The sequence below is a fragment of the Piliocolobus tephrosceles genome, chromosome 8 (assembly GCF_002776525.5).
Source record: "Piliocolobus tephrosceles isolate RC106 chromosome 8, ASM277652v3, whole genome shotgun sequence".
Classification (NCBI taxonomy): Eukaryota; Metazoa; Chordata; class Mammalia; order Primates; family Cercopithecidae; genus Piliocolobus; species Piliocolobus tephrosceles.
The window spans coordinates 62,968,455-62,983,186 of NC_045441.1; the positions used below are offsets into that span (position 1 = coordinate 62,968,455).

Below are 14,732 nucleotides of genomic sequence, written 5' to 3' on the forward strand. Positions count from 1 at the left end.
TGTTGTAAACAGATGTGCTGTTACCCAGGATTTGTTGTTCCATTTCTAGAGCACAGGCAGAGTAGATTTAGCATAATTCTTAAGGGCCTTGAGATTTTCAGAATGACAAATGAGTATGGGTTTCAACTTAAACTCACCAGTTGCATTAGCCTCTAATGAGAGAGTCAGCCTGTCCTTTGAAGCTCTGAAGCCAGGCATTGTCTTCTCTTCTCTAGCTGTAAATATCCTGGATGACATCTGCCAATAGAAAGCTGTTTCATCTACATTGAAAATATATTGTTTAAGATAGCCACTTTCATCAATGATCTTGGCTAGATCTTCTGAATAACTTGCTGCAGCTTCTACATCAGCCGTTGTTGCTTCATCTTGTACTTTCATGTTATAGAGACAGCTTCTTTCTTTAAACCCCCTGAACCAACCTCTGCTAGCTTCAAGCCTTTCTTCTGCAGTTTCTTTACTTCTCTCAACCTTGATAGAATTGAAGAGAGTTAGGGCCTTACTATGCATTAGGCTTTGGCTTAAGAGAATGTTGTAGCTGGGTTGATCTATCCAGACCACTCAAACTTTCGCCATATTAGTAATATGGCAGTTCCACTTTCATGTCTTTTATGTGTTCAATGCAGTAGCACTTTCAATTTCCTTCAAGACCTTTTCTTTGTATCCAGAACTGGGCTAACTGTTGGTGCTAGAGGCCTAGCTTTCAGCCTATCTTGGCGACATGCATTCCTCACTAAGCTTAATCATTTCTAGCTTTTGATTGAAAGTGAGAGACATCTGACTCTTCATTTCACTTGAATATTTAGAGGCCATTATAGTGTTATTAGTTGGTATAATTTCAATATTCTTGTGTCTCAGGGGATAAAGTAGTCTGAAGAAAGGAAGAGAGAGTGAGAAAGACCAGTCAGTGGAACAGTCAGAACGCAACGCTATTGATTAAATTTGCAGTCTTATATGGATGTGGTACATATTGCCCATCCAAAATTACAATATTGACATCAAAAATCACTGATCACAGACCATCATAACAGATATAATAATAATGAAAAAGTTTGAAATGTGAGAATTACCAAAATGTGAAAATGAAAAATGAAGTGAGCACATGTTGGAAAAATGGTGCTGACAAACTTGCTTGATGCAGGGTTGCCACAAACATTCAATTTGTAAAAACTACAATATCTGCAAATCGCAATAAAACAAACTACACACACACAAAAAGGCTGTGCCTATACTTGAAAGATAGTTCTTTGTTTGTGCTATACATCATGTACAGCTAGTCATGACACCTTTATGTGTGTGTTTTCTTTTTTTGAGATAGGGTTTCACTTTGTAGCCCAGGCTGGGGTGCAGTGGCATGATCATGGCTCACTGCAACCTTGAACTCCTGGACTCAGGTGATCTGCCTGCCTCAGCCTCCCAAGTAGGTGCCTCCTCCACACATGTGCCACCATGCCTGGCTATTTTCTATTTTATTTTTGTAGAAACAGGATCTCACTATGTTGCCCAGGCTGGTCTCAAACTCCTGGCCTCAAGCAATCCTCCTGCCTGTGCCTCCCAAAGTGCTATGATTACAGGTGTGAGCCACCACGTCTGGCCTACTAGTCATTATTAACATTTTCTCTTGATCTTAACTCTACAAAACCAGCAAAGCAATAATTCAAACCTTAATTTGTCATTTGGCTATTTCTGTTGTGTACATTCTCCCACTATAGCTGGTTTTAAGCTACCGACAGGACATTACTGAACACAAACATGTGCACTAGTACCCCAATCTATAGTATTTTCACGATACAAGACATACATAACCTCAAAAACATACATAATAGTAAAAAATGGTAAAATAATAAGATTTTTGGATATTCACTACCTTCGTTTTATATATCACCTATTTTATTTATTTATATTTTTTTCTGTGACACAGCCTGAGGAGGTCCTGATGACATGTGCCCCTATATATCATCTATTTAATTGTAAGTTTATATACTTTATTTTTTAATAATGGCTGTTATTAAAAATCATTTAGCATAATTCCAAAAATTTAACAATTGTCTTTGTGAGCCAGTCCAAACAAGTAACAACAAATTATGAAAGATGTTTTGTATGATTCTTGTGAATAAAATTTAAATTAAGAAACAATAATTTGAAAATATTATTCATAACTTAGAAAGCTGACACGTAAAATCAAGATTCAGCCATGGCATCCCTATGATTTATCTAAAACAACATACTCAGTAACTATATTCAGGTGAATATCCAGTGTTGAACACTAAAATTTGAACTGCTTTACTTTATAATTTGACAAGTTTTAGATTATTTGCCATTTGGATTTTCCAAATGTATACGTCATGTCAATCAATGAGAAAAATAAATGTGTCAGATTAGCAATTTACAAACAGGAGAGGTAAAGTTTGTTAATATTAGAAGAGAACTATGGTTAGATTTTCACAAACTAACAAGAGAAATCAGATAAAACTACCGAACTCACTCTTGTCTCTTACATGAGAGGGGAAGAAGTAGGTAAACTGGAAAAAATCGTAACTACATAAATGATAGTTTATCTCAAGAGTTCTTTATGAGAAATGGACTGTAAAAAGCAAAAAACAAGGCTGGGTGCAGTGGTTCATGCCTGTAATATCAGCACTTTGGGAGGCCTAGACAGGCGGATCACAAGGTCAGGAGATCGAGACCATCCTGGCTAACACGGTGAAACCCTGTCTCTACTAAAAATACAAAAAAAAAAAAAAAAAAAAAAGAATTAGCCGGGCATGCTGGCAGGAGCCTGTAGTCTCAGCTACTCAGGAGGCTGAAGCAGGAGAATGGCATGAACCCGAGAGGTGGAGCTTGCAGTGAGCTGAGATCACGCCACTGCACTCCAGCATGGGTGACAGAGACTCTGTCTCAGAGAAAAAAAAAAAAAAAAAAAAGGAAAACATGCTCTGGAAAAGGAGATAGGTTTTTATTGGGATTCAAAAGGTGTACTGACTCCTAGAACTGAGATTCAACTTGTAAGAGCTTACAGAAAAAAGAGTAAGTTCCAAGTGAAAAAAAAAAATCTACACTCAAATTGATTTGCCAGTTATTGGCAGATAATTCCTGGGCAAATTATCCATCTGAGTCTTTATTTCCTTGTTAATGGGGCCAGCAATACTTACCCCATGAAGCTTAAAGGTAACAAGGTACATAACGTGCCTGGCACAGAGGAGGCATTCAATAAGCATTAGTTCCCTTGTTCACCCAAGTGAACTGTCAGTGTGGGTGACTGTCGGAGGTGAGAAGCACCTCTCAAACATCCCCAGGGCAAAATCTGCCCCAATCCAGGTGACTTGAGTTATTCTTTGATGCAGATTCCTAAGCAAAACACCTACGTGTACTCCCTTAGTTTCCAGTTTGACCACATCCTTGGATTATATTAGCTATTGGAACTCTCTGGAGAGTTTCTCAGGATGTTCCCTGTTTCTGGTCCGTAACTCTCTTATTCATCCTTATTGCTATTCATTGCTTCCTTGGTTTTCTTTTCTGCGTAACCTGGTTGGAGTAGGGTATTTTTTGTTTTCTTTTTTAGACGGAGTTTTGCTCTTGTTGTCCAGGCTGGAATACAATGGCGTGACCTCGGCTCACTGTAACCTCCGCCTCTCGGATTCAAGCAATTCTCCTGCCTCAGCCTCACAAGTAGCTGGGATTACAAGTGTGTGCCACCACGCTCAGCTAATTTTGTATTTTTTTTTAGTAGAGACAGGGTTTCACCATGTTGGTCAGGCTGGTCTTGAACTCCTGACCTGAAGTGATCCACCCACCTCGGCCTCCCAAAGTGCTGGGATTACAGATGTGAGCCACCATGCCCAACCAGAGCAGGGTTTTGAGGTCACCCTTTTGACTCAGAAATCTTAATCTCTGTGTGTGTGTGTGTGTGTGTGTGGTCTAATCTATAACACCTACGACATGATATATTAAGGCCATAGTTCTTAGAAGATTGTATATCAATTGGAGATCTACTTAAGTAATATCACTTAATTAAAACAGTCCCCTGATCCTGAGGGGTGGGGCGAAAAACAGGGCAAACATTCCTTAGGTTAGAAACTTTCTATTCTCAGAAAGTAGAGTTAGAGGGTATTTTATTCAGGGCATATATTGCCAGCTGCTGTAACAACCACCCATAATAATAAAAGAATTTGTCACTCATGCAAAGTCCAAAGGTATTTTTTTCCTCATCTAGTAGATGGGTTCTCCTGTGTGGTTCCTTCCAGTTTGAGTTTCTATTATCTCAATCTGCAGCATCCAAGGTCACCTTGGAAGATGGACAGAGGGGAGGATTGCTACACTCCTTTGATTTAAGCTAGTTAGAGCACCCTAACCAGATAGGTAGAGCATGTAATCTCTTTCAATATCAATGAGGAAAATGAAATGATTAGGTGAACACATAGCATCGTCATGCTACAGATAGATTTAGAGAGCTATTATGAAATATTGCCTCCTCCCCATAAACCAATGACTCACAGATTAACAAGTTTACCCTAAAGACAAACATGAAATTTAGAAACTCAATTATATTTTCACAGTGTAGACTTTCAGCATTACCAAATTTTTTGGCATAACCATAAAGTTCAATGAATTACTCAGAACAGACACAACTTCAAACAAGGTAAAAGCTCTTGTTTATGAAATCAACAATCTTTTACAGAGTACTACAACACAATTAAAATCATAATAATATAGAACTTAATTTTAGGGCAATAAATTACATTAAAAAGTAATTCTGTAATTCCTATGTAAGGTTGGGATAGCCAGAAGAACTACTGTTTTTCCATGCAGTTTTAAGCACAGTATATACCAAAGTAATATTTTGTAAGATTTTGTCTGTGATATTTCTCCCATCAGTTTCCTGTGGTAAATAGAGCAAAGAGTAATATATAAAGATTAAGAAAAAAATGGCTTGTATTTTAATTATATGATCAAAAGATTTAAAGGAAAAGCCAGATCTCATCTATTTTTCTTCCCTTTTTTTTGAGGCTAAATTACATTAGGCAAAAAGGTAAAGGGTTTAAATATCTTCTGTGCACCTTCTAACCACTAGATATTGAGCGATAATTGATGTTCCTGATATGAATTCCATAACCTTATGATCTCTAAATTTGAATAGCTAGCCCATTTAAGATTTAATGAATAAAATAATATGTAAACAAATGAGCATATTCTATGATTCTATAGACGGATTATCTGGTAAATAGCCAATAGGGTACCTCTACCCAGAAGGCAGACATCTCACTTAAAGAAACACAGCTAAAAACATGGATTCCTTCATTCATTCTTCTGCCACTTCTACCAATAAAAACAAACACATCCCATTCAAAGCAGAACATTTAGCTCTCTGTTAGCAACAGCAAGAACACTTCCCCAGCAACAGGAAAACTCGAAAAGGACATCTATTTTTAAAAATAAAATGTGAAGCCCTCAGCATTTTGCTGATTTAGTGAACAAGACAGAATACAAATCTTATCCATCCAGATTAAGTGAACATTCCATAGATTTCAAGAATAGCCTGATTTTATATGCCTTTTATTTGATAATTTGATTTGTTTTTATACACCAGGACTTTTCTTGACATTTTTGCTGATTTTTCTGTTCATTTGCACATATGGCCATTATAAGGTAGGAGGTGTCTCATTTTAAATAGAAAGGTGGTAATTCGAGGAGTTCATTACCATACGCAAAATAGTTCACAGCAGTCTGTGCCACTGCTTGGTAGCAAGGTTTTCGTAAAAAGGTGGTGATGCATATGTTTGTTGAAGGAAAGTGATAAGAAAATAAACTGCAACTTACTTTCACTAAGTATAACAGTTTGAACACAAAAAGAAACCTTACGAAGCATTTGATCTTGAGTCACAAGGCATTGTCCAATGACTACAATAACAACCCACCATATTAATGTAGACAGTATATTCGGGTTACTCTAATTATATGTTTCAATGTCATTACTTTACAGAAAAGGAAACTGAAGCTCAACAAATGGTGATCTTTCATTTCCAAGGTTTAATCTCATTTTATAGCAAAGGCAAGGCCACAGTGCAAATCTTTCCAGACTTTTATTCTTTTTATTCCACAGCCAATATTGTGGGGCATGTGTGTAACATCTCTTCTATTTAATTGTATGTACATTTATTATAAACAGTTTTCAATTTAAAATTTTCATTCAAAACAAAAAGATCATATATGCAAGGGTGAAGGCATGCCAAATTAACTGTGCAAATTAACATATTATCATTTAAAAACAACAGTAATTATTAGAATAATCTTATTATTTTACCTTAGTTGTTAAAATAGTAAAACAGGAAGCAATACAATGAAAGCCTTTGATTTCACCCTTCTTCTGTAAAAATGAAACTAGCTGAGGTAAGCCTTAAATATAGGCATGTATTAAGCTTCATCTATGAGTACTGATTCCTTTTCTCATTTCCTCCTTTGGCTAAAGGCAAAAACAGGAGTTCAAGGACCCACCACAACATTTATGATTCACATAAAAAATGAAGGACAAAGATGGTTGAAAATTTTTAGTTCTTAAAGTTAGCTCAATTAATATACTTGATACAGTATACACACAATTCTGTATCATACAACTTCACATAACATATATACATACATATAGATAAGCTTACACATATATACAGTTATGTATAAACGTATCATTTTTTCTTTAAATATTGGCTCTTCTACTAGCTGTGTAAACTTCAGCAAAAAATTTTAACTCTCTGAGCCTCAGTTTACTCATTTGTAAAATGGAAATAACAGTTCCTATCTTATAGGATTGCTGTGAAGCACTTAGAACAGCTACTAGCATATGGTAAGACTTTAACAAGTATTAGGTAACTAGGTATTACAGAGAAATCGATTATATATTATTCATCAATATAAATATCTCTGATTCAAGTGAAGTTTATTCAATACAATGATCAGTTGTTTGGGTCTACAGATAAACATGTAAAAGCAATTTTGTTATATGAACTTCTCTTTTCCTTTATGTTTTAGGGCTATGAAACTATTCTGTATGATACTATAATGGTGGAGACATGACATAATGCATTTGTCAGAACTTGTAGAACTTTGCAGCACAAAGAGTGAAAATGTATGCAAATTAAAAATCAAATCATTTAGGAGGTAGGCAAATCTCAGGAAAGAATGCTGACTTTGACAAGAGAATTTAAATGTATCACAAATGTACGAAACAACCTCAATGAAAGGGTTGGGAGAAAAAGTGCTGAACTAAGTGACTTTAGGAATGATTGGTCTATAAGGAATTGGTCTATACTGAAGGAACTGCACAGAGGCAATGTACTCTAGTTGATAAATTTGTTTCCCATGGGGGTATGGGTTAACAATTCTGAAATTGCTATATATGTATTTTGAAACTGAACAATTAAGTAAATGGATGGTAGATGTTAGGTGTCAGGTTTCTCACTGTCGAAGTGGAAATTACATACAGATAAGCAAGGGGAAGAGACTAGAATGATCCATCTGATAATGGATTAGAGTTGGATACCAGTATGAATTCATGTTTAGCTTAATATAAATACAAATGATTACATGCTGAAATATTTATACATAGGTGTGGGTTAGTATACAAGTAGTTAATTTCTTGCTCTGTCAGCTACCAGGTCTTAAAAGAAATGACACCCAGCAGCAAATAGCACTTCTTGAGCCTAGATTTTGGTTTCTGACACCATTCTCCAACAAAAGAAACCAAGATTTCTGAAACATATGGCTGATTCTAGACCTGGGGCATGATGACCCCAGGGCATCTTATAGTACTAGGAAGCATGTGCTTAAAAACAAAACTAACCAAATGAAAAACCATACCACATTGATGGGAGTATATTAAAAGGAAATACTAAATTACTAAACCTTTAGTGGCTTCTAAGGGTAGTAAGATCTACTGTAACGGTCTTTTTCAAATGTTAAATATAATACATGCAAAATGTCTACCACCAGTGCCTGGCCCATAATAGATACTGAAAAACAGTAGCCATAATTAAGAATTAAATGTTTGAAAGGTCTCTAAATTTTTGTTTTCAAAATGATTGAGGTGTCACTGATGTAGTAATAATTATTTTTAGACTTTTACAAATTTATAATGTGGTTCTTTCTATTTACATCTTTGCATTGTGGAGCTAATATTGAAGACATTTGTGTACATTATTATTTTGTTATGGCTGTATTTCTTAGTAAAGCCTCATATTATTTCTGCTTCTTTCTGTCTTGAGTTGGCTCAAAATTACCTCAAAAAGTATCATGCAAGAAAAAAGCACATGCTGGGCTAGACTTCAGAGTACTCTTAAATGCTCTGAGATTTCTGCTTACTACTGCCCTATTAAAGCTGTAAAACGAATGAGGATATCCAACTCTTATCTCTTCTTAGGATGTCTTCTCTGTTGTCAATGCATTATTTTAGTACCAATTTGCAGGCTTTGACACCAGTCCTTGTAAATGAGTATATAGTATTTAATGTTCAGTAGAGATGGTAGATGACACTGATAATATTGCATTATGAAGAAACTGGAGTTAATAGAATGCTTTAAGACATCAAAAGATTAAATGAGATAAATGTTTGCTAGATGCAATTTGCCTAGGTGGTCAAAGGCATACTCTTCCTGTTTCTCAAAAAGCAATTACAGCCAATTGGTGACAACCTGAATATGTAGAAGAAATTGTTTTTGTTTCAAAATTTAAAAATAGGCAACTTGGATATTCCGAATCTTTGCTTGTAGGTTTAGAAATCACTGGCAGTGGCTTGTTTAAAAACATCTTACACTCGATTTTTGCCTCTTACCTCTTTTTGTCATGCTTTCTTGTGTTAATCAGACAGATTGGACATGGCTGTTGAGGAATCAAACCTTTTGCAGTAATAGTCACAGATGCATCCTCATCACGTGCTTCTTAAGATAGCTTGCTGTTTTAACTTCTGATAGCCAAAGAACCAGGCATTTCAGCTCATCCTGTCCCAGGTTTCCTCTGTAACAACTGATAGGAATAGGTTGGTTTTGAGACATTGAATCTGTATCAAATTAGGTGCTTTTTTTTTTTTTTTTTTTAAAGCTAGCTGTGTCTATAAGCATTCTCTGTTCCAACTCTATAACTCCTTAACTTCCATAACTCTCTTATATAGTATACCTTAATCACTTTGTTGCTTCCCTTACTAGCAAATTAACTTTGACTCCTGCCCAAGATGTATTTAAGAAAGTGAAGGAGGTCAGGTGTGGTGGCTCATGCCTGCAATCCCAGTACTTTCAGAGGTCAAAGCCTGAGGATCCTTGAGGCGAGGAGTCCAGAGACTAGTCTGGCAACATAGTGAGAACACATCTCTACAAAAATTAAAAAAAAAATAGAAGAGAAAAAAGGTGAAGGAAAAGGTATAGCTCACAATTTTGTCATAAAGTTTTCTGTAGCATTCTAGTGGAAGTAACAATTGTCACACACTATTTTGTTTTTGTTTTTTTTTTTTTGAGACGGAGTCTCGCTCTCGCCCAGGGTGGAGTGCAGTGGTGCGATCTCAGCTCACTGCAAACTCTGCCTCCCGGGTTTATGCCATTCTCCTGCCTTAGCCTCCTGAGTAGCTGGGACTACAGGCACCCGCCACCATGCCCGGCTAATGTTTTGTATTTTTAGTAGAGAGGAGGGGGTTCCACTGTCTTAGCCAGGATGGTCTTGATCTCCTGACCTTGTGATCCGCCCGCCTCGGCCTCCCAAAGTGCTGGGATTACAGGCGTGAGCCACTGCGCCCAGCCTGTCACACACTTTTAACATTCTAGTGGCAGAAGTGATGTCCCTATTAATTGGAAAAGAACATACAATGGCCAATTTTTAAATAATTTAATCTTTCAATACCAAGGATTTTGTTTTTAAAATAGTTTTAATTAGGTCTTTTCCTTTTGGTATCTTTTAGGCAATCATTCATCCATTCATTTACTTAAGAAATATTTATTGAGCATCTACTCTGTGCCATCTACTATTCGAGTATTTTAGATACTAAGGAAACATTCAACAAAACGAAAAAAAAAAAAATCCCCGATCTTGTGAAGCTAACATTCTACTGGAGGGAAGGCAATAGAAAATAAAAATAGAAAATGACGGTGTTAGAAGGTAAGTACTATGAAAAAAACAGAAGCAAGGAAGGGAGGATTCTGGGGAAGGGGCAATATTTTAAATGAGATGATTAGGGTAGCCTTCTTTGAAAAAAGATGACTTTTAAGCAAAGATTGGACAGAAGTGGAAGATCTAGCCATGCAGGTATTTGGTGGAAAGATCTTTCCAGATACAAACTACACACAGTGCACGGGCCTCAGGGCAAGGAGATGCTTTGGTGTTATAGAAGCAGGGAGCAGGTCTGTGTAGCTGAAACAAAGTGCATAGCAGAAATGAGGTCAGAGGGGTGGAGGTGAGGTAGGACTTGTGAGGCCAGCTAGCATTGAATTTTTAGGTTGCAGAAAAGACTCTGGCTGAGAAAATTAGGAAGCCATTGGAAGAGCTAATACTTTTGGTTTCCTCTTAAGTCTGTAGACAAACTTCTGAATGTTAAAGGCATCTTTATGTCACATCACAGATTGGTTCAAACCTCTAGTGTCAACACTTAATTTACCACCTTTAAAATAAGTGAAATGCCTTGCTTCTAGTAAAGATAAAAAGATACAGTGAATAAAACTGAACACTCAAGCCAGACAACTACATTGCAGTTTTAATTCACTAGCTGGTGTCTTAAATATTCATGAGCCTCCTTCTCTGTTTTCTTATTTACAGGTTGGAATACTATCTTTTTCCAGGTTCCTTGTTGTCTCTAGTATCTCTTGGTTTCCTTTGATACCTCAGTCCAGGTAGGATTTCCACGCTAATTTTCTATTCGTGGTGTAATGGTGTAATCTGTCAATATCAGTAACACATTTTATTGTATTGCAGAGGTCAGAATTTTGCTGGTTCAGCAATGTGGAAATGATGTACAAAATGCAGATTAAAACAAAAAGAAAAACTACTTTGCTTCAATTAGTTGAATTGAGCAAAACCAGTTTTTCTTGAATTTTTTGCATGATTGCTTAAATGAACCGTTTTGTTTCCTTGACACAATAGAGATAATACAAGGTTTGTAATGCCCTTATTGTTTCGAGAATATAAGAGTAATGTATTAAGTAAATTTCATTTAGCACAATAGTACTACTGTTAAATGGAGGGAAAAGATTCTGGTAAAAGGGAAGAAACTCCTGGCTTTAGTTTTCTAAAAAGCTTTTGTACCTCTTGTAAGAATGACATAGAGGTGTTTTTAATGTCAAATCTGAAAATTTACTTTTCAATTTACTTGGAAACTGGTTTCTAATATAAAACAGGGTAGCACACTTTCCCAGCATGTTCAGGTAAACTACTTTCATTACAATTCAGGTAGAAGTGAACTGCCTTTAATTCCGTACATCGCAAACCTCTAGTGGTAGATCTAGAATGGCGTCAGTCTCAGGGACTTCTATGCACATTGAGTTCTAGAGTTCAATTCCATTTAAGTTGGGACTATTTACAACGACATTTGCTGAAATTTGCTCACCTTGATATACAAGCATATTGTATTAAGAAACCAGTAAACCTGTGGAGATAGCAGGTAAAACGTACAGCCTGTTTTACATTCTTGTAGCATAACTAAACCTTCATTGTTAGGCAGGTGGCTGGCCAATCACATCAGCGACAGTCCTAACTCTGCTAGGATCGGGGTAAAGCCGATAAGCCGTATCATATCTACAACCTGTCTCGGACCCCTGTAAAGAACTCACTGAGGATTGGTAGGGACAAAGGAAAGTTTCTGTCAAAGTTTAGGAGAAAAGGGTCGCGTAGGGAGCTGTTTGAAGTAACACTTAAATCCCAGAAGAAAGCCGAACCCCAACTCTTCGGTCGCCGCGTGTCCAGTGAAACGCGAGAGGGAAGTTTTTCTACAGGAAATCTGCCGCCTTCTCCCCGAGACCAGCAGCAGGGCCATCAGTCGAAGTGTCGGCCTCTCGCATTCTCCCCCCCTCCCCAGGGCCAGCCAACGCTAGTGGGCGGCGGAGGATGCGCCGGCCCCAAGGGCGCGCACGTCTCTTCCCAGGAGGTTAGGGCGCTGGGGCCCCTCTGCACTCCCAGTGGTCCCAAGTTGGCCCCGGCACCCTGTCCCGGGGTCCTCCAAGCCACCGCCAAGCCGACTACCAACTCCAAGTCGACTGCCAAGCGCCCGCCTCCGCTTTTCCGCGCGCCGGCGCTATGGAGACGGTCACGAGACGCCGGCAGCCCATGCGCCTGCCAATGGGAGCGCACGTTGCAGCGAGACGCGGACGTCGCTCTTCCAAGATGGCGGCGCGTCCGTCGCAAGCGACCGGGCCGGGGGGAAGCCAGCGAAGCCGAGTAAAGCCGCCGCCCGGGAGAGGACTGAACGAGCAGTTGCCGCCGTTGGCGGCGGCCCGAGCAGTTTTCGCTGCTGCTACGGCTGTTGCCATGAGGCGAGGCTAGGGAGGACCTCACTTCCCCGGGGTGTAATAATGCTAACTGAGGTAAGCGGCGACGGTGGCCAGTGTTTACCTGTGAAATGGGGAAGGGGCCGGCGCCAGCCCGTCAGAGAACATCATCTCTCCGGAAGGTGGGCCTGACCCTTCGCCGCGGGCTCCAGGGCCCAGGAGCGGCGGGGATCCTACAAGTGCCCCCAGAGTAGGAGCTGTGCTGACTCAACAGAGTCCCACCACCTCCGGCTGCCCGTGCCTCGCCTTTCGCAGTTGCCACTTGCCAGTCGCCCCTGGCACTGGTCTCCCTCCTGCTGTCACTCCCTTCTAACTCATCGCTCCCTTCTTCGTGTCCCCTTACACGCTACTTTGTGGCAGCGTTGGCCTTTCCACGTTACTGCTAGTTCTTGTTATCCTGTGATTTGCCCGAGGTCTCCTTTCTCCGGTCCCTGAGCTCCAGGGCCCTCCGCCTCCGAGCTCGGTCAGCAACCTGGGGTTGTTGCTCGGCCCGACCCGGTTTGTTTCCCACCGCCTACTTTGACTGCTTCATGAAGTGGACTTTTTATCTCAAGCTGCGCTTGTATGGCTCAGTTGTGTCATCCCCTCCCCCACACCCATCACCTTTCGCTTAAATCGTGGTCATCACAAAGTTCAGTTTAGCATCTGCTTCCTTGATTTGCGTGTGGCCCCTTTTACTCTCTATGGAATAGTTTTTTTACTTGGACCTGAAATGGAAGTAGGGCAACTATGACGAACCAATCAATTTCCCTTTTCTGTGCCTAATGGGCATTGCAAAAAGCCGACTTTTTGAAGAAGTAGAGTTTGCCTTTACTACCAACACTTTAAGGGGAAGAAATAAATTGGTGCAACTAGGTACTTGACCCAGGTTAGCCCAGTTATGTGTTGTAGCATCTGCAGGTGTAGGTGTCACTGAACATAAAATACTGAACCTTGTGATTTGATGAAATGCCTTTTTCGAAGCTGTTCACTTTAAGTACTGTGAGGATCCTGACGTGAGGAACTGACTGGATTGGGCATTTTTATGGGCTGAACTGAGAATAGGAAACAATTTTAGTGGGCAATGGGAAGTATTCCTACATGGTCCAAAAAGGAAATACAAACATTTGTAGGTGAGTGGCTTTTATTTTGTGAAAAGTGATGATAAAGCACGTACTTGCCTGAAATTTCAAGTCCTTGGAACTTGACTAACTTTGAGGAACTTTATACTTTGCTGTTTGTACTTAATCTAAGCATAGAGCCTGGCATATGATACTTACTGGTTGATTGTAACTTCTACAGAACGTATTTTTAGTTGTTTGAAGTTCAGTTTATATTTCTAAATTCTACAGACTTTTCGTTCTTGGAGTTAATTTCATTCTTGGAGATTATGGTTATATCGTAAGTTTGTGTTGTGATTAGCAGTAATAGATTAGAAAAAAACCTGTAAGTAGCAGAAGTTTCATTTTTACCTTAAGTGTGATATTTTGATGGGAACAGTTAGCCTTATAATAAGTGTTTAGTGTTGTCTCTAATGTGTAATATTATATGATACAATCTTTTGATTAAACTTGGCTTATGTTAAGTTTTAATATTTTCAAATGAACTACTACTGTGTCTGCCAGTAAAATGATTTGGAAAGATGGAACTTTCTCAGCTTCTGTATTTTAATGCAATTTTGTGTTTTAGGGAAATATTTTAAACAGTAAATCAATGATAGTATTAAGTAAACTGTACTTTAGTGCTTTTTGTGGGAAAACTGCGCAGCTTATAAGTGGCAGAACCGGGATTCCAACCTTGGCAGTTGCTACCTCGCCCATTCTATTAACTTTTCTAGATTGCCTCGCCAAAGTAAGGCCCAGATTAAATTGTACTAAAGTCTTCTCTATAGTTTTCAGTAGTCGTTTATAGATTAGGAAACTGAAGCTCAGAGACTCTTGTCCAAGGTCAATTATTAAATATTAGTGACAGTTGAAACTGGAATCTCATCTCCTAACTCTCAGTAGAGAGCTCTGACCATTTTGCTCGGTTGCCTCTCAAGTAGTTTTCAGCTCTCTGGACAGATTTGAAAACATGCTATTGTACTTCCTTGTCTGAATATTGTGAGTAAACTAAAAATGGTTACTTGAAAAAAAACTTTCTGCTTTACCTTAGCTTTTTTTCCTTTTCGTTTTTTAAACAAGGCTTCTAAGCCTCGTAAACTAGTCCTATTTTGAGATATTTTAGATATAAAATTTCACTCAAAATTGG

The 14,732-nt window shown here is 38.6% G+C and overlaps 1 protein-coding gene and 1 long non-coding RNA gene across 8 annotated transcripts in view; one reads left to right on the forward strand and one right to left on the reverse strand.

Annotated features, from left to right (window-relative positions):
* On the reverse strand, positions 1–12,251 carry LOC111545037. Its single transcript, XR_002732325.2, has 3 exons — positions 11,567–12,251; positions 8,816–9,006; positions 1–868 (listed from the first exon to the last, which is right to left on the reverse strand). It is a non-coding gene; the product is annotated as an uncharacterized LOC111545037 (long non-coding RNA).
* Positions 12,252–12,310: 59 nt separating this feature from the next.
* Positions 12,311–14,732, forward strand: part of SNX13 (sorting nexin 13) — a 214,013-nt gene continuing 211,591 nt past the window's right edge. For 6 of the 7 annotated variants that reach the window (XM_031936047.1, XM_031936048.1, XM_031936049.1 and 3 more), the window contains exon 1: positions 12,311–12,539. In XM_031936047.1, the coding sequence (XP_031791907.1) occupies positions 12,528–12,539 (12 nt within the window). In that variant the 5' untranslated portion in view covers positions 12,311–12,527. The remainder of the gene's footprint in view (positions 12,540–14,732) is intronic. The other variant, XM_023215920.3, reaches the window with a different exon arrangement.